We start from the raw sequence: 21,552 nt of genomic DNA, 5'->3' as shown, positions 1-21,552 counted from the left end.
TTCAGTAATGAATACACGACCTTATCCAGCCGCGTTGCTGGCGCAAGTCCACGGCTTTGAAGCCGTTGTGGTCGCGGCCGACTGGATCGAGACCCAGAGACCCAAGACGCAAAGGAGAAAGCCCACAACTAGAAGAAGCGAGCTCATGGTAAAGCGAATTACCTGTCTCCGACTCGAGAACCAGTTCCCGTGGTGCATCCACAGCCAGAAGATCCCAGGCAGCCCGAAACAGAACCAGCTAGCAAACGCCGCGGCAACAATGCCCAGGAGGTCGTTGAACACGGGTATGGACTGGGATACCACCATCCCGAGCGCCCAGATTCCCAGGGCGATGAGAAGCCAGGCGACGGTCGAGAGCTTGGTCCTCCTGATGGCGTGCTTCGTGTGGCCGAAGATGCGCGTGAAGACGTACTGGGATGCAACGTGGGTATAGATGACGGCGGCGATGGCAATCGTGGGAATCGCAACTCCCCAAATCACTTTGCGGACTGTGGCGCTCCCAGCTGCAGAAAGGGCAGGCGATGGGACGTCCGGCCCGACGTAGGTGTAGATGATGACAGCGGAGATGATGTAGAGGGTGGTGTCTGTGATCTGCAGGAACGCCAGCGCTTTTGGCCAGTCGTCCGGGTTTTTGAACTCGGCTATGACACTGAAGAAGATGGCATGGCTGGCTGTGTGTGGTACGATATGGGTCAGACTTTGTGTCACGGGTCCGGGATGTTTGTTGATGTGGCGTAGGTAGGGAGGTACTTACAGAAAGCACTTGAGATATTAGTCACAGCGAGGAAAGCTGGAGCGAAGCCGAGGGATTTGAACACTTCAATGGATCCGCTTCCAATGGGCTTCTCAATTCCGACGTCAATGACGGTGATGAGGACAGCGACCAGAATAGAGATGCAAGCTTCGTGATCGTCAGCGAGGGAGCTACATATATACTTGGACCAACATTGGTCTGCCTGCCTGAACTCACATGCTGCTGACATCCAGCTGGTGTACTTCAAAGTCCTAGGGATATTGAATAACCAGAAAACGAACATGCCAATTGCCGCCCACGCGACAGTGCAGACTGTGCTGTTCGTCAACGTGTTCATGCAAATAGTCCACACTGCAGGAAAAGGAGTCAGCCAACAAAGAACTGAGGGAAAAGCTTCATCTGGATATAGGGAGGACCAGGCCACAGTATGGCCATGGCTTGTTCCAAAACCTGCAGCCTCACAATACCTTTGAGGTACAGGCCACAGATAGGAAATCGATTTTCCAGAGAGGGTCAAAATTGTATCCGGAAGCTGCTTACTGAGAATATGGCCACCCAGGAGGAAGACCTGCAGGACGGTCTGGGCCCAGCCAAACACTTCCCTGAAGACACCGCCCATGCCAATCGATCTCCCAAGGAGACCAACTGCATCACCAAAGTTCTGGACGAAGGGGTACTGCTTCCTGAACTCGGCAAGGAGGAGGCCAGAGTAGGTTGCCAGCGCACTAATGACGCAAATGAGGATGATACCTGGCACGAGACCCACGGTTGCCAGAACCGAGGGAAGTGACAGGATTCCCAGGGACACAGTCTCCGCCACCAGCAGAATGCCTCCTTGTCTACGATGTGGTTAGCTTGCTGTATCGTATCGACGCGGAGGGGACGGCTGAGTGGCTCACAACCAGTGGAGGGTCTTGAAGTCAATCAATTCTCCCTCGACGCTACCGAGGACGCCGCCGGCGTTGCTTGACGCGCAGGACACGGGCTGCTGTTGGTCTTCAACCGGAACATCCTTGGGTTCAACGGGCAGCGCCAGCGTTGCCTGGTCCTCAGGGTCTGCTGGTGCCGTTGTGACTTCTGCTTTGGTTCGCATGATGGCAGCTTTCGAGAATCCGGGGTGAGGTATCGGTCCGAGCCGACTGACGTGCTCCGGATTGTCTGAGCCGGACTAGATCTCGATTCTTCCAGCTCGAGGTTAAGAAAGAAAACGACGGGATGGTGGGACCTTGGTCGTGCTCGGTGGAGCGTCCGAAGGAGAAGAACAGAGGTCAACTGGCTGGCATGCAGTTGCCGGTTGGATCGGTGGAGATCGGAGCCGGGCTCTTGCATGCAGCGACAAAGTTAAGCTTGACGGCCCCGGACTCTTGATTTACAGGGGAATGATTCTCGGCGGCAGCAGCTCAAGGGAATGGACAGGAACGGGTTGAAAAAGGAGAGCGATGTTCCCCAGTCGTCCACAGACCGAAGCCCAGACTCTTGTGCTCCTTTGAGCTTTCCCACTCGACTCACACGCGGCCGAGTCGCCCGCGCCACCTGACCGTGGGTCGAGCAGAAACCATCGTCAGAGCCAATTTTCCTGACACGGCTAACGTCGAAAGGTGCTACTTGTCCTGTAGAGCCTCTGTTCGGGCTTGGGACGCCCGATGAAAATTCAGCGGTTCTCGTTACGTCTTCCTATCCACTTTTGGCCCGCTCGGGATTCAGGGCCCCCCTTTCCGGCCTCACGGGCTGTAACCTCGGCTGAGTAAGACCTAAATTCATGAGGGTTTGTAGGATTCATAAATGTCAAAGTGTAGAGTCAGAGTGTTAGTAGTGTGGACTTCAGCAGGGGCATACATGTTAGAAGTGCGATGAGTGATCGCCACGGAAGTCATGCTCGGTATGCCATCAAACAAGACTCGGCTAAGGAGCCAGGTGCTGAACAAGAAGCCCAGTCTGGTGCCGGGGGCTTGGCGGAGGCGCCAAGGGTACCAAAGCTCTGTAAGGTATCATTGTGTTGAGTCTGAAGAACGGCTACGGGTAGATCCTCTGTCCCTGTCATTAAGCTGATCGCCAGCGTTGCCGACCTCAGCACTTAATCATGAGTTAGTGCCCGACAGTTCTTGAGGAAGATGCTTATCCGGACTCTAACACGGCAAGCACTGTCAAATAATAGCGTTGGATGCTTAGTCTATTAGGCTAGCTAACGTCTATTCAACGGGAGGGAAGGCCCCTATTTATAGTTATTATCCTCCATACAGTAGCAAACATATAGGGAAAAGGATATCCCGTATTAATAATAGCCTAAACATCTAGAATATTCCAACAGCCCCCCTTAAACTAATTCCCTTTTATTTATTTATTTATTATATATAAGGAATTTAGTTTATAAAAGAGGAATATTCACTATATAGTAAGAAAACCTTATAAAAAGGAAAAAACTCACTTATATAAGTGTGTGTATATATATATATAGGCAAAAAACCCAAAAATTTGCTATCACTTAAACTTAAACTTATAGCCAGTAGGGTATTACATATCAGATTATAATTTTATATAGGATTCACTAGTTATTTTATAATGGCTACGGTATATCACAGCATTTTTACACATTAAAGTCACACGTCATTTTATTTATACTATATACACTACGGAAATACATTTTCTATATAAAATGAGACGTATATAAACGTAATGTAGGTATATTATAACTGTATATATATGGTATATATGGGCCGTGTAAGTAACGCTTATTTTTCAGGAAAAACCTTTATTATTTTAGTTATTTCTTCTAGGGGAAAACCTCCAGTATTTAGGGTAATATTATATGTATATATAATCAAGTCCGCTTTATTTATTTATATATTTTATAAGTAAAGGAAAAAATCTTAACCCTAATTATTAAAGAGTAAACACCTTAACTTATTTTACGCGCATTATAATATAGGTAGAAAATCTCTCTATTCTCTAGCTTAATATTTTTATATTATTTTTCTATTAAACTATACTTTTCTTTAAACTCTCTATAATATAGTTTATCTATTAGTTTTATAAGCCAATCTGCTAAATTCTGCTTAAAATTTATATATTTTAATATTATTTTATTATTTTCTATTGCTTTTCTTATATAATAATATGCAATATTTATATATTTAGTTCTTTTATAAAATAAGATATTTTTAACTAATTTCTCAGCCCCATTATTATCTATATATATAATAGGGGGCTTAAGATTAAAGCCAATATTTAAATTATTATTAAAATATTTAAGTAAATTATTTAAATATTCAGCTTCTTTTATAGCTTCTCTTAAAGCCATATATTCTGCTTCCACAAAGGAAAGTGCTGGTGTTTTTTGCAGCTAAGAATTCCAGCTTATAAGATTTATTTTATTATTATTATTATTATTAATATTATATAGGCTAAATATATAACTAAAGGTGCTCTTTTCAATAAATATATCGTTACCCCAGTTTAAATCTATATAGCTTATTAATTATAAATTATTTTCAAAGCAATTATATACTTTAGATATATGTGGGAATTTATATATATATCCCCATATTTTATTTAATTCTTTTATATGCTCTAGCCCTGGGTTTGCCATATATTTAGCTAACTTATTTATAAAATAAGTTAAATTTAACCTTGTTTTTAAGCTAGCATATAATATAAATCCTATTTATTGCTAATATAATTTTATAATATTTTTATCAACTTGGTTAAAGTATTTTTCTAATTTTTTATTAAGGGTATATAGTATAAGTTAAGGGATTATTTCCTTTTTCTTAACCTATTCTTTTATATTAAATCTTTTTAATATTTTATCTATATATTTATTTTAATTTATAGTTATTTATTTATCTTATTTATTTATATATATATCGCTTTTAAGGAAATTTGTTAAATCTCCTTAAAAATTTAGTTTTATATTCTTATATAATTTATTAATTATTAAATTTATATCATTATTATTAAGTCCTATAACGATAATATCATCCATATAATATATAAATATAATTTATTTATTAGGGTATATAAATACCCCTTTATTATATAGGCAAATAATAAATCCTAGCTTAGTTAATATATTTTTTAAGTATTTATATTAAAGCATAAGTAATTATTTTAGCTTATATAAAGCTTTATTTAGTTTTGCAACTTTATTTTTATATTCTAGTTTATTATATATATAAAAGGGTAGTTTTATATATATTTCAAAATTAATATTGGAGTATAAAAACGCGTTTTTAACGTTGTAATTATATATATAATATCCTTTATTTATTGCTATTATTAATAGCATAGTATAGGTCTTAGGGCGGCAAACTATAGAAAAAGTCTTTAAATAATTTATGCCTAATTTTTAGTTATATCCCTAAATAACTTATCTAAATTTAAATTTAGTATTATTCTTATTATTTACTACCTAACTAAGCTTTATAATAGCTGGGTTATTAATAAATGTCTTTTTATATACCCATTTCCCCCCTAAAGCCATACGGCCGGGTAGTAAATCCATTATTATATAAGTATTTTATTCTTATAAACTATATATTTCATTTAACATAAATTTAACCCATAAGGGTTTTTCTAGGTTATTTAATACCTTTTTCAAAAAAGAAGGTTTATTAATATTAGCTGCAGTTAAGCAATATTTTAATATATTTTCTTAGGAATTTAATATAAATATTTAGTTATTTAATAATATGTCTTATATAATATATATATAGTCTTCTAAATTCCCTTAAACTATTATCTTATTTAAAATAGAAGGGGAATTTTCTTCCCTTTATTCTTATAATTCTGGTGTTATGGGCTGGCTCCAGAGGGGCTGCAGGCTGGCTAGCGCCTTCTCTCATAAGCTGCAAAGCAGCAACCTTTTAACTAGGCTAAAAGGTATGTAATAATCCAAGCTCCCTTGAATTATTTAGCCACATTATATAAGGCTTGAGCAATAGCCTAAGCCCATTACATAGCCCCTTCCTTTAGGGCTCCCTCCTTATATATAGTGGTATAACTACCCCTAAGGCTTATTTGCGATATCGCCTTTTTAAGCCAGGGATTTTTTTTCACGAAAGGGGTGCTCGTAGTTGCGGTAGACGTGACTTAAACCCTTGATCCTAAAGCTTGGATTATTTGTTATGGGCTGGCCTTAAAGGGGCTGCAGGCTGGCTAGCGCCTTCTCCCATAAGCTGCAAAGCAGCAACCTTTTAACTAGGCCAAAAGGTACGTAATAATCTAAGCTCCCTTGAATTATCTAGCCACACTATATAAGGCTTGGGTAATAGCCCAAGCCCATTACATTTGGGAATATATATATTATTATTATTATTATTATTATTAGTATTAATATCATTATTATTTATATATTGCCCTTTTAATATCTAGACATCCCGAACTAATATAGGCTTTTTATTATTTATATCTTATATTCAATATATATTCAATTCTAGGATTATATTTAATAATATGCCCTTTTTATGTCTAGGTTTTAATTTAATTATATTATTATTTTAAAAATATATAATAAATCCCTATATTTTCAAGTTATTTATATAAGGTTTTCTTTTATTTATTACTTTATATAAGCACTTATACCCTAAGCTTTTATAAGGTGTGATATTATATAAATATATAGTATATTTTATTGCTTTTCCCCATAAGTATATAGGTAGATTTGTCATATATAAAAGGCTTTTAACTTTATTTATTATGGTTAAATTTAGTCTTTTTATTAAGCCATTTAGTTTTTTTATATATAGGGGCGTTATATGGTAATTTATAAAGTATTTATTTAATAAGATTTTAAATTTTTTATTTATATATTCGCCTTTATTATTAGTAAAGAATTCTTTTATTCTTTTATTATATTTATTTTCTGCCTTATTTTTATAGTCATTAAAAGCTTTTAATGCTTTATTTTTATTTTTAAGCAAAAAAACTTTTAAATATTAAACTTTTTTATTAAGAAATAATATATAATATTTATATTTATTATATATAAGTTTTAAGGAACCGCCTATATTACTATATACTCTTTTAAGTATATTATATACTTAATTATTTAAGCTAATTTTTATTTTATTTTAATTATATTAAAAACAAGCCACTTAAATAATAAAGGATAAGTTCTGCTAAACCCTCTTAAGGATAACTTAAGGAGAAGCTTTAACGCAATAAAGAAAGAAGATAAAAATAAAAGGAAACCAAAGAAAGGGAAAAAATAAATATTTTAAAAATTCTTAAAAATAAGAAAAGCTTAATTAAAGCACTAAATATATAAAAAAAAAGAAAAGTTAATTTCTTAAAAGAATATTTAAAATAAGTATAAAAGCTAGCTTTTTATAATTAACTAAAATTTAATATAATATTATTTCTTATATAATTCTTGATATTTATTAATATACTCTTTTTTAAGTACTTTATAATAAGTATTGCAAAAATTATTAAAATAAAACTTTACTATCTTTAATTAAGCCTTTAAGTTTTAAAATTTACCTTATTATAATCTTAATTATTATTGCTATTTTTAATTCTTTGCTTACTTATCTCATTATAGCTTTTACTTTTTTGCAAAAGCTTTAAATATTCCTAAAACCTACTTAGCAATATATTTATTAATTATATTTTTTTAGCTATTAAAGTTTATTTTAATAGCTAATATTAATATAGTTATTAAAAATTTAAATATTTTTATAAAATGAAAAGTAAATTTATTCTTTCTTTTAATTATTGCATTAAGCATAATATATTAGCTTTACTAACTTTTGCTTTTACTTCTTATAAAGCTTCCGCTTTTAATATTTATGCCTTATATTTAATTGCTTAGCTAGCTTACTTGCAAGCCTTTTAAATCATCCCTAAGCAAACTTTACCGCTATTTCAACTATTTTAAGTTAGCTAATACGCTTTAAGTTTTATTTATATTTATTATTAAGATAAGCAAATAAAAAAGATCCTTATATATATTAAAATAAGCATTCCTTATTAACTTTAAAATATCCTATAACTTAATGCTTAAATTAAAGGCTTATTTAATTAAAGTTATGTTTAGCTAATTTTAAGCTATTTAAAAATTTATACCTTGCTATATATTAAATATTTAAAATTAAGTTATTAAATTAATTTATATTAAAAGTATTATTTCCCTTATGCTTTTTTTATAATTAATAATAATCTTAATATATTATAATTTAAATAATTACTATTAAATAATATTCCTTTATAATAAAAGCCTACTTCTTACTTTAATTACTTTTATATTATTAATTTTAATAAAGAAAACTAATATAAATATTTAAATAGCTTTATTAATCTTATTAAGCTTTAATTAAATAATAAATATTTAAGTAATAATATTAATAATAGCTTTAAGCATTTTATAATATATAGTTTTAATTAAAAAAGCCTTAGCCTAATCTTATACCTTTTAATTATTCTTTCTTTAGTTTTCCCTAAAGTAATTTTTAATAAACTTAGCAATATATTATTTATAAAATACTTTATTAATTTATTTTAATTTTAATGCAAACTCTTTATTAAAATCTTACATTTTATTTTTTAAAGTAGCCATTAAATATTTATAAATAAGCACTTTAATATTCTTATTTATTTTACTCTTTTCATTTCTTAATATAAAACTATTTTATAATAAATAATAATTCTTTATTTTATTAAACATTATTATTATTTAATAATTAAGCATATAAATAAATATAATAATAAATTTATAATCCTTTATTAATTTATGCTATTAATATTTTTTAAATAAAATATAATTATAATGTAAAAGTTCTTTAAGTAAGAATATAATATTTTAAAAGTTAAAAAGCTATTAAATTATAAAGATTATAATATATTAAGTTTTTAATTCTTTATATTTATAAAGCATTCTTTTTATATTAAAAAAATTAAAAGCAAAAAAGGCTTAATATTATCTTATTAAATTTATTAACTTAGCTAATTTTTTTAACTTAAGATAAAGATTTATACTTAAAAAATATTTTTATATTATCTTTATAAGCTTATTATTAAATATTATTTATTTTATATTAAAGAATAATAATTAATTAAGGATTTAAAATTATTAAATATTATTTAAGCAAACTTTATTTATAATAATTCTTATTTTAAAGGAATCTTTAAAAAAGTTAATATTTACTTTTTAAGCAAAGTTTTATTAATTTTAAATATTTATAATATTTAAAAATTATAATGCTTTGCTAAGTAAATCTTTAAAGTTATTAAAGTAAAAAAAATTTATAATTATTAACGCTAAATTATTCTTTTTTAAATTAATAAGCTTAATTATTAAAATTAAGATATTAAGGTCTTAAGGTATTTTATAATATAAAAGTAATTAAAATTACTTCTTTATCTTATCTTTTTAGCTAAAAAATATTTTAACTTTTAATTATAAAAAAAAAGGTAAAGGAAATAAATAATAAAATAAAAAGTAAATAATAAAAGTTAAGTAATAAAGAAGGAAGATATAATAATAAAAAAAGCCTTATATTTTTAAGAATTATTATATAAGTAATTAAAGTAAAGAAGATTAAAAATAAGAAAGAAATATAATTAATATTTAGCTATAGCTTAAGGTAGCTTTTATAAATAATTATTGCTTATTTTTAAATAAGAATTAAGTAAGGGAAAAGATTAATATATTAAAAGTGCATTATTATTAAGATAGCTAAGTAATAGCTAATCTTTAACCTTTAATTAATAATAATATAAAGATAAAAAGAAAAAAAAGAAAAAGAAAGAAAAAGAAAGAGGGCTTAGCTATAAATAAATAAATATAGCAATATATGCAAGCTAAAATAATAAAAGCTAATAACTTACTACCCTTAAGTTAAATAATTACATTAATTAAAAAAAAGAAATAATAAAAAGGCTTATAAGTTATTATTAAAAGCTATTAATTTATTATTTTATTAATAATTAAAGTAAAAAAATATATAATTTCTTATTTTTCTTAAATAATAATTAATTATAAAGTACTCTTCTTTTAATTTATAAGTTTATTAAGCATAAACTAAAATAAATTACTTAGCTAAAATTCTTTTATAATAAAAAAATAAATAACTTTTTTATAAGCAAAGAATTAAAAATAAATAACTTCTTTTTAATAATAAATTAACCTTAATTAAAAGCAAAATAATAAATTACTTCTTTTAATAATAAAGTAACTTATTATTAACATTACTTACCTTCTTTTATTAAAGCAACTTTATATATATAAATTTCTTCTTTTCTCTTAAGTTTCTTCTTCCTCCTTTCTTTTTTTAATATCCTTTTAACTTTAATTAACTTTTAAATTAAGCTAAAATTAAAATAAAATATTATAATCCTCTTATTCTTTAATATCTTTTTATAATAATATTTTTATTATTAAACCCTTTTTAATTAAAATTAAAAAGTTTAATATAAAAAGATTTCTTTTCCCCTTCTTAAGCTATTTATTATAACCTATAAGTTAAGCAAGTCTTAATTAAAAGTATTTATATATCCTTTAAGCTAAAAGGCATTATTAATAAAGATTAATTTATTAAAACTATCCTTTATAATATCTTTGCAAAAAGTATTTATATATATAAAATCATTAATATTAAATAAAATTAATACCTTATTTAATAATTTACTAATTTTACCTTTAAAAAGGTAATTAAGGAATTATTTAATAAATTTCTTAATAAGCTATAAAAAAAAAAGTTTTTAAATAATATTAAAAATTTAATTAAAAGCTATATAAATATTATTATTATTAAAAAAAGTAATAAAGCTTTTTATAAAAAGTATATAATAGCAATATATAATTACTTTAATTACTATTATTAAATAGCTTTGCTTATAACCTTTTATAGCCATTAAAATACTTCCCTTTATAAATATTGCTTAAAGTATATAAATTATAACTTTTCCTTAATTATAAATAAAAATACTTTTATTATAATTCCCTTTTTTAATTATTGCTTTTTATATAATTTTTATAATAATACTTATGCTAATTATATTTATTATATTAAAGAATTTAATTATATTTTTAATAAATATAATAATATAAAAAAAGTATAAAAAGCTATAGCAACTAAATAAATAAAGTTTAAAAATATGCCTAGCTTTATAATTATTATTAATAAAATAATATAGCTTAAAGAAATAATTAACTTTAATATTATTTAAAATAAAAAAGCTAGCATTATTTAAGGTTAATAATTATAACTTTATAATATAAAATTCCTATTATATTAATTATAAAAATAAGCTTTTAATAAGGTATAAATAATAATTAAGATAAAAAAAAAGAGAAAAATAAATTAAGTTATTAAAAAAAAAAAGTTTTTAATTTTAATAAGAAAATAATAAATAAATATATAATAAATTTTGCAATATATTTTTTAAAAATATAATATTTTATATTTAAACCTAAGGCTAAATTTAATTAAATAAATAAATATATATAAAAAGAAATTCTATATTATAATAAATATATATATATATATATATAAGAAAAAATAACCCCCCCCCCTTAAATAAATACTTAAGTTAAAATTTAAAAGTATTATTAAGCTAATTATATTAAGAATATTAAAAATTATTTAATTAATGCAAAGAAATATTAATAAACTATAAAGATTTATTTCTTAAGTTCCTTTATTTTATATATAAATATATTATAAATTTAATATTTTAAATATTAAAGTTTAAAGAATTTAATAAATTTAAGCTTATAAATAATTAATATACTTAAGTAATAAATAAAGATATATTTAATTAATCTTAATAATAATTAAAATTAAGGTTATTTAAAATAAAGTTAAATAAGCTAAATTTTATTAAAATATTTAAAAAGGGGTTATTATTTATAATAGCTATAAAATTAATTTTTTAAAGTAAATAAGATTTAAGTTCTTATATTTTAAAATAATTAATAAATCTTTTTAATTATTTTAATAAAAATATGCTTAAAAGGTAAATATTATTAAATATTTAAAGTTTATAAATATTATTATAATAAATATTATAAATAATAAAAGGATTAAATTAATAATAAGTTAATTTTTAAAATAAGGAATAATTAACTTTCCTTTGCTTATTAATAAGTAAAACTAAGTTATCCTTTTTTAAGGAAATAAATTAAGAAAAATTATAATATATATCTTGCTATATAGCTTTCCTTTTATAATTAAAAATTAATTTAATTACCACCTTTATATTTTATAAAAAATTAAAAAGTAATTAAAGCTAAAAATTAAAAGCATTTTAAGTAAATATATTTAAAATTTAAGTTTAAATATATTATATAAAAATAATAATTTTAATTAAAATAATTAATTTAAAGTTATAAAAAAGATAAAAAGAACTTTTTTTATAAAATCTTTTAAGTAAAGTTTAATTAATATAAAAAAAGTATAAAATAAGATTTATATTTAATCTTTAATCCCTTTATTAAGTATTTTCTTAATAATAGCTATAATAATAAAGTATTTATATTTAATAATATTATTAATATAAAGATTATATATTAAGATTATAATTTTTTTAACTTTAATTATTAAAAGATATTAAGTAAATTAACTTATATTTTTTTATTTTTTATTATTATTATCTTTATTAAAAGCCCTTATTTAAAAAGGAATTTTTAAATAAAGAACTTTTTAATACTTTTTAAGTTAGCTACTTTAAAAAGCATAGCTTTAACTTATTTTATTAAGTTATATTATTTTTTAATTAACTTATTATATTTTTAATTAAAAAGTAAATATTAAATATTAATATAAATCTTAATAAATAATTAATTTAATATAATTAAAATAATTTTATTATTATAAATTTAAATATTTTATTTATTATAATAAGAATAATTAGTAATAGCTTTTTTAATATTAATATATATTCTTTTTTAATAATATATAGCTTAAATTTAAAAATAAATAGCATTCCTTTTATAATACTTAAAAAGAATATAATAGTTCTTAATAATTTTTTACCTTTAATTAAAGTTATTAATAACTTATTATTATAATAAATCCTTTTTAAATTATCTTTAAAGAATTCCTTTATAAATAAAGAAATAATAAGCCTTTTTATAAAAAAATAATTATTATTATAATATTAAGTTTTTAAAATAAATCTTATAATAAAGGTATTAAGTAATTTTAAGTAATTCTTTTAATTAAAAATAATTATTAAGTAATAATAATTCTTAATTAAATAATTAAAATTAAGATAATTAATTAAGGAAAGCATTATATTAATTTTTAATATTTCCTTTAAATTTATAATTTACCTTATTTAATAGCTTTAATAGTTTTTTAAAAAGTATATTTATAATAATATTTTTAAAACCTTTAATATAATAAATAATGAAATTATATATTTTAATTATAATTAGCTACCTTATAATATAAGCATTTAATATATTTAAGATAAATTACTTTAATTATTAAATTAAAATATTTAAATTTATCTTTAAAATAAAGTAAATGCTATAAATTTAAAAATATAAGCGCTTAATTATATATAAAATAGCTTTATATTCTTATTTTATTATATTATATAGCTTTTTAACCCTTATTTAAATATTACTCTTATATTAAACTAAGTATTGCAATTTATTTTTAATTTATATAAAATATATATTTTATTTCTTAAAATTTATATTTATTATAAAAATAATTTTATTATTAAAATAATTAATATTAATTAAATATAGCTTTAAAGTAATTATAGCTTTAAAAGTATTTATAGCTTTTTAATAATTTAAAGTTTATTAATAAGATATATTTTTCTTTAAAAGGTTAAATAATAATTTAATAATAATTTTATAAAAAAGCATTTATACTTTATAAAAGTTTAATAAGCTTAAAAAGAATTTAAGCTTAATTATATTTTTATAAATATTTTATTTATTAATTTTAATAATTTTTTTATTTAATAAAGATTAATTAAATATTTTATAAGTATAATTAATAATATTAGCTTATTACTTATATTATTTTAATTTAATAACATTAATTATTTTTTTAATTAGCTTAAAATTATAAAAAATATTATTAAGATTCTTAATATATTTAGCTATATATTTTTAAACTCTTAATAAAGTAAGTATTTCTTTATTTCTATAATTTATTTTTAAACCCTTAATTATAATATTATTAAGAAAGGATTTATATATTATAAGAATTAAGTTATAAAAAATTTAAACTATATATTATATAAATTAAGCAATAAAATTTATAGCTTTTATAAATAAGCTATATTATTAAAATAATTTAATTAAAGTAAAAAAGGTTATAATATCTTAGCTTTTTTTATTTAGCTTAATTTAATTATATTTTAAGAAGAAATTAAAGAGAAATAATATTTTATATATTATAAATTCCTTAGTAAATTTATTTATTAATAATAAAATAAAGGCATTTTTAATTATAACTTTATTAGCTTTTAAAATATTATTAATAAGTTAATAATTAAAGTCTTTTTTTTTTATAAAAAACCATTAATTTTTATAAGTAATATAGGATTTTTTAATAACTTTATTAACTTATTAATTTTTAAGCATTTTAATAGCTATTTTCCTTAAGGCTTTTAAAAGCTAAATTATCTTTATTTAATATACTTTATAAGGAATTATTTAAATAAATTATAATAACATTATATTAATATTAATTTAAGCAATATAAGATTAATTTTATATTAAAGATTTCTTTTAATTAAAAAGTAAATAAATAAATATTTCTTTTTCTTACTTTAAAAAGAAATTATAATTTTTTATAAAAAAGCATTTAATTAATTAAGCATTAATCTTAATCCCTTATTAAGTAAAAAAAACTTAAGCTTAATTTAAGCATTATATTTACTTTTATAATTCTTATTTATAGCTAATTTTATTCCTTTTTTATAAGCAAATTTTTAATTAATTATACCCTTAAAAATAATATTATTAAAAGAATAATTATTTATAAAATAAACTTTAATACCTACTTACTTATAAAGAATTTTAATTAAAGATTAAAAAGTTTTATTAATTAATTTAATAGCTATTAAAGTAAAAGGAATTTTATTAACCTATTTTTTAATATATATAGCTCTTTTTTATAAATAAGCATTATAAATATAAGTTAATATTTATTAACCTTTTTTTTTAGCTTAATAAATTTTTTAAACTTTAATTTAAAAATCTTTTATAAATATAGGGATTAAACTTCTTATATTCTTATTTAAGAAAATGCTTAAAACCTTTTTATCTTTTTTTATCTTAATATTAAGATAAGTTAGCAGTATTAATATATTAATTAATATTAAGCTTTAATTAAAGCTTAAAAAGAATAAAGAAATGCTTTTAAAAGTTAATAAATATTTTTAAGAAATCTAAGCTTTTTTAAAAAAAGCTATTTTAAAGGGCTTTTAATTCTTTTATTTTAAATTATATATTATCTTAATATTACTAAGAGTAAGATAGGTATAAAGGTATCCCTTTAATTATTTAAATATTAAATTTATATTTAAGAAAAAAAGCATTTTTAAAAGAATATAATATAAGGTATTAAGGGCCTTATTATTAATAATAAAAAATATAATTTTAATTTTATTTAAATTAATATAAATCTATTCTTTTATAACTTTAATTAAAGATAAGAAATCCTTATTATATATTATTAAGTTTATATTATTAAGTAAAATATATAAAAGTTTATTATATTTATAATATAATAAAGGTAAGAAATTTATTTTAATTTTAATATTTAAAAAAGTAAGTTATAAAAAGTAATTATTTACTTTTATATAAATTATTAAATAAGTTAAATTAAAATATTCTTAATTAATTATATTTATAATAAATATAATAATAAAGTTAACTTAATATTAAATAATTTATAATAAATTAATTAAAGTATTAACTTTAATATTATTTCTTAAAAAAGTAATTATATTAACTTTAAAAAATAAGTTTTTAATATAATCCTTAAAATATATTAACTTAAAAAATACCTTTAATAAAATATATACTTTAAATTATATTATTAATAAGTACTTAATTAAGATTAAATTAATATTATTAAGTATTAAAATATTTATAATATTTATTTTAATAATTATAATTAAAATTACTTAAGCTGCTTTTTCCTTAAATAATAAAAATTATTAAATATATTTCTTTAATTTTAAGTTTATTATATTTATTAAGCTTACTTTTATTATAAAAAACTTAGCGTTTTTCTTTTAAATTTAATTTTAATTAATAAATAAGTTTTTCCTTTCCCTTACCTTTTTTTTATTTCTTAGCTATAACTTATTATTAATAATTTAAAATTAATTATCTTTTACCTTTTTAAAATCTTTAAGTTAAATATAATTAACTTTTATAATTTTTATAACTTTATTTTAATCTTTAATATCTTTAGCTATATACTTTTTTTTAATTATAATAATATTTATTTAAAAAAGCTTATTATTATTTATAATTATAAGCTTTTTCTTAATATAAATTATATAATTTATAAAATTTATAAATGCTAAAATTAAGCTAATTTTCTTTTAATTATTAAGCTTTTAAATTATTTTTAAGGCTTTTAATAAAGCTTTTTTTTTAAATAAAGAATTTATTTTAATAAGCTTATAATATTTAATTATATAAAATAAATTAAACCTTTCTTTTTTAAATAAGAACTTTAATTAATTATAAATATATTTTTTTAAATTATAGTTACTTTAATTATAATATAATTAAATATAAGTAAGGTTTAAATACTTTAAAAGGCTAACTTAAGTATTTTTAAATAAATTAAAAAATATTAATAACTCTTTTAATTTAAAAGTTATTAATAAGCTATTTAAAAAAAGTTACTTAAGCTTATTATATTAATATATATTATAATCTTAAGAAATATAGCTATAATAAACTTTAAATAACCTATTCTTTTTAAAAAAAAGCATTAAAATTACAGTTTATGCCTTATTATTATTAAGATTACTTTAATTAAGTTTTATTAAAGGCTGCTAAATAAAATTTATAGCTTTTAATTTAATTATTTTAAAATTATTTTATTATTTATTATAAGAAAAAGCTTTAATATCTTATTAAAATAATTTAAATTTATTTTTAAACTTAATTAAATTAAGTTTTAATTTTATAAACTTTTTAATAAGTTTATTTATATTTTATAAATCTTAATTATGTTTTTTAATAATATTAATATAATTAAATTTAAATGGAAATTATTAAGCTTATAAGTTTTTATTTTAAAAGCAATTTAAAGAATTAAAATTATTTTAGCTTTTTTAAAGAAAATTTAACCTTTTTAAATTAAGTAAATTTTAATTAAAATTATTTTATATAAATAAATACTTATTTTATTTAAAATACTTAAGTTTTTAATTAATAACTTTTAGCAAGGTATATTTAAAATTTAGCTAAAGAATATTCCTTATTAACTTATAAATAATTCCTTTTTTTATTAATTATTTTTTTAAATATAATAAAAGCATTTTATAAAAAAGCTAAGTTATAATAAAAGAAATATTATTTATATTATTAAGTTCTTAATTATATCTTATAATTTTCCCTTTTTATGCTTTTAAATTATTATAAAAATTATTATAAATAATATCTTTAATAATTATAATTAAATTTATATAATAAATTTAATTATTAAACTTATAAAAAGCAAAAAGCTTTTTTTTTTAATTTTTTTAAATAAATTATTTAGCAATAATGCTTTTAATTACTTTTATTAAGTTTAAAATAATATAGCATTACTTAAGTAATTTTAAAATTTAATTATTTAAATAGGAGAATTAATAAATAATAATCTTAAGGCTATTTAAAACCTTAATAATATTAATTTTATTAAACTTTAAGGTATTTAAATTATAAATTATAAATAAAGCTATTTATAATAAAATTATTATATTAATAAAAAATAAAACTTTTAAAATATTAATTTAAATCCTTAACTTATTATTAGCAATAAACTATAAGGTTTAATTAAAGCAAGGTTAATGCTTTAATTAATAATAAGTAAAATTAAATCTCCCTTTTCCCTTAATAAATTTTTTAAGATTCCTTTCTTAGCTTTAAATAAAAAAAAATAAATAGTTTTTAAGGTTTAAAAATACTCTTAAAGTAAAAGTAAATTTAAAAAAGCTTTAAGCTTAAAAATATAATATATATATTATAATAATTCTTATTAAAATAATAATAAAATAAAGAAATTTAAAAGTAATAATATCTTTAATTAAAGTAATTATTTTTAAGAAATTTATCTTTAATATTATTATAAAATATTTAAATTAAAATTTAAAAAATAAAGGTATTAATAAATATAATAAATAAAATAAATTTAATAAAAGAATATTTTATTAAGAAATAAGAATTATAAGGCTATAATAAAAAAAGCCCCTTAAATTTATATTTAATGCTTTATTTATTAATATTATATTAAATTCTTAATAAATTAAATTTAAGTTTAATTAAAGCTTAAATAAGGTTATACTTTAAGTTTAAGTTTTTTATATAATTTAATTAATATAAAAATATATAATATAATGCTATTTATTAAACTTATAAGTAAATAAAATAAGCATTTTAATTTTATATTATAACCTTCTTTATTTTAAGCTTAAAATTATAATAATAATAATAAATATTAACTAAAAGTTTAAAGCACCTTTAATTAATATTAAATAATATTTATAAAGTTTAAATTTATTATTTTAATTTTAAATTTATATTATTATTATATTTTAAGCATAATTTTTAATAAAAAACTTAAAATAAATTTAAAGCTTAATAATATATTAATATATAATTAAAATAGTATTTTATTTAAATATTAAAAGTATAAAAGGTATCTTAAAATTAAAAAATAATCTTAAAATACTTATAATATTATTATAAGTTTAATTATATTTAATTCTTTTTTATAATAAGTTAAAGATAAATACAAGCTTTAATTAAAGCTTTAAGCTAATATATAAAATAATTTAATAATATTTAATATAAAAATAAAAAGAAATAAAATTAATAAATAACTAGCTTATAGTTAACTTTTTATTTTTTTCATTATTAATTAAAAATATATAAGATTAAAATTATACTTAAGCTAAATTATTAATAAAAATAAGCTACCTAAATAATAAGGAATAAGTTTTATTAAACCCTCTTTAAAATAACTTAAGGAAGAGCTTTAATATAATAAAAAAAAAAGATAAAAATAAAAAAAAATTAAAGAAAAAAATAAATAAATATTTTAAAAATTCTTAAAAATAAAAAAAGCTTAATTAAAACACTAAATATATAAAAAAAGAAAAAAATTAGTTTCTTAAAAGAATGTTTAAAATAAGCATAAAAGCTAACTTTTTATAGCCAGCCGAAATTCAGCACAATATCATTTCTTACGTAATTCCCTGCACCCGCCAACAATATGCTTAGCTTTTAAGCATACTTTATAATTACTTATATATTCTTAAATAAGTTTATTTATTAATATATTTATTTTATATTTTCAAAGAAATATTTTTAAAGCTTAAATATTTATATAGCCTAGTTTATAATGCTATTTATATATTTCTTCTTTATTTCTATTATTTATATTTAAATTTTATTAAATTATATATAATTTTTAAAAGGTATATTTAAGCTTATTTATTTATTTTATTATATTAATTCTTATAAAGTATAAGCTATCTTTTTAATATCCTTAAATTATTAGCTTATTTATTTCTTAAGAATATAGTTTAATAATATTTCCTTTTAATTTTAATTTAATTTTATTACTTATATACTTATAACTAAATATATTTAAACTTAAAGAAAGCATATAATATATATTAAAGAATTTCTTTATAATATTTATTTTTAAAAACTTAATTATTAAGTCCCTTATTTTATTTATAAATATAATACCTACATTACCTTATTTTACGGTTTTATTAATTATATATATAGTATTAAAAAGGCGTATATCTTTAAAACTTATTATATTTATAGCAATATTTATGGCTATTTCTATGGAATCTATATATTATTAATTTCCTATAAATTTATTATTATTAATTATTATTATTATTATATATATATATAGGGTATATATAAGGTTATTTACCTTAATTTCTATTAAGTTATTAAAAGAAAGTTATAAGAAATTTAATAAATTTTTATTATATTTAGTATTTTCTACTAAATTATTTATAACCATATAGGCTATAAGTTCTTCCTAAACGCTTTTTAAAGCTATGGGAAACTTTATGTTAATTAATAAAGCTAAGAATTGCTCTTATATTTTTTCACATTTTTCTTAGCTTATATTCTTCCTTAAAAAAGTAGTTTTTTCCTTTTCTTTTCTTTATTTATTTATTTTCCAGCTAATAAATGCCTTATTTAAATAAAGGAAATAGCAATTCTCTTAAGTATAGCCCTTTATTTTATAATTAAGGCATATAATAGTCTTTTTCTTATCTTTCTTACCCTTTATATATAAAGCTTTTTTAAACAATTTAAAGGGTTTCCCTTTATTTTCATTTAATAGGTTAAAAAAGAAAGATTTAACTATATAAGCATTTAAATCTTTTTTAAAACTTTAAGTTATATTTTAAATAAAGCTAATATATTTATTATTTAAGCTATAAAAAATTCAGTTAATTATAACTTATTTAAAAAGAATTATATTATTAGCCTTTAAATTTTTTAAAAAAAGCTTTAGCTTATTAATATATTCTTTTATAATCTTAAAATTATTAAAATTAATATTAAAGAACTTTTTATAAAGTAAATATTAGCTTATAAATTTAAAAAGTTTATAATAAGATTTAAATATATCCCATGCTTCTTAAGCATTATTTATATCTTTTATAAATATAATAAGCCCTTATTTATATATAAGTTTAATATTAATAAGGGCTTTCTTATTTTAAGCTAAAGATAAGCTTTAAAAAAGATTCTTAAAATTATTCCCAATAGCGTTTTCTTTTTTAAGCTAAGCTTAGATTTTAACGCTTTAATATATATAGTTTTCCATTTTATTAAAAAATAAAATACTATACTTATTAAGGGATGCCATTTTAAGATAAATAAATAAAATATTTATTAAGATAATTAAAATAATAAAGAAAAAGATATAATAAATTTTAAATAAATTTAATAAGTTAAGGAATAAAGATATAAGTATTAAAGTAATATAATTATAAAGAAAAGAAAAAGGGCTTTTAAATAATATATTTTTAAGGTATTATAAATTAAAGATAGCTAAGATATAATTAAGTATTTTTAAGGGAGTTTAAGAATTATTATAATTTTATTAAAATTTGCGTTTTTAGTATTAATTTAATATAATTTTTAAATTTTAAAGAAATGCTTTTATTATTCTTAATAAAGGCTCTTAAATAGTATATAAATTATATAAGTAGGTTAAGTATTAATGGAAAAATAGTTAAGTATTTAAGTAGAAAAGGTATGGTTTTTTATATATAGGCTTTAGGTTAAGAGATAAGGTTAATTTATAACGTTAAATGGGGCGATTTAATTAATTAAGGGCTTATTAATTAACCTAATTAGGTAATTAATTAAAAGGTATATCTTTAAATATAAAGCTTATCTTATTTAAAAGGTTTGAAAAGTAATAACGATTAAGGGTATTATGTAATGTGCGTTTTCCGTATTAAGTTAGCCATTTTCCATATTAAGTTAGCGTTGCTATTTTAAGTAAGCTCCGGGCTTTATAACCTATTAAATAATAGCGTTAAATGCTTAGTTTATTAGGCTAGCTAACATTTATTCAACAGGAGGAAAGGCCCCTATTTATAGTTATTAT

At 20.5% G+C, this 21,552-nt stretch overlaps 1 protein-coding gene across 1 annotated transcript; it reads right to left on the bottom strand.

Moving 5' to 3' along the window:
- Positions 1–21: 21 nt before the first annotated feature.
- On the bottom strand, positions 22–1,847 carry INS49_014937 (uncharacterized protein; the record flags this gene model as incomplete). Its single annotated transcript, XM_043175624.1, has 5 exons — positions 22–671; positions 755–901; positions 971–1,105; positions 1,295–1,593; positions 1,654–1,847. The coding sequence occupies 5 exons, from the start codon at positions 1,845–1,847 to the stop codon at positions 22–24; spliced, it is 1,425 nt and encodes a 474-aa protein (XP_043020581.1).
- Positions 1,848–21,552: the final 19,705 nt, after the last annotated feature.

Source organism: Diaporthe citri (genome assembly GCF_014595645.1).
Source record: "Diaporthe citri strain NFHF-8-4 chromosome Unknown scaffold_8, whole genome shotgun sequence".
NCBI lineage: Eukaryota > Fungi > Ascomycota > Sordariomycetes > Diaporthales > Diaporthaceae > Diaporthe > Diaporthe citri.
This window is presented reverse-complemented; position numbering and strand designations above follow the sequence as displayed.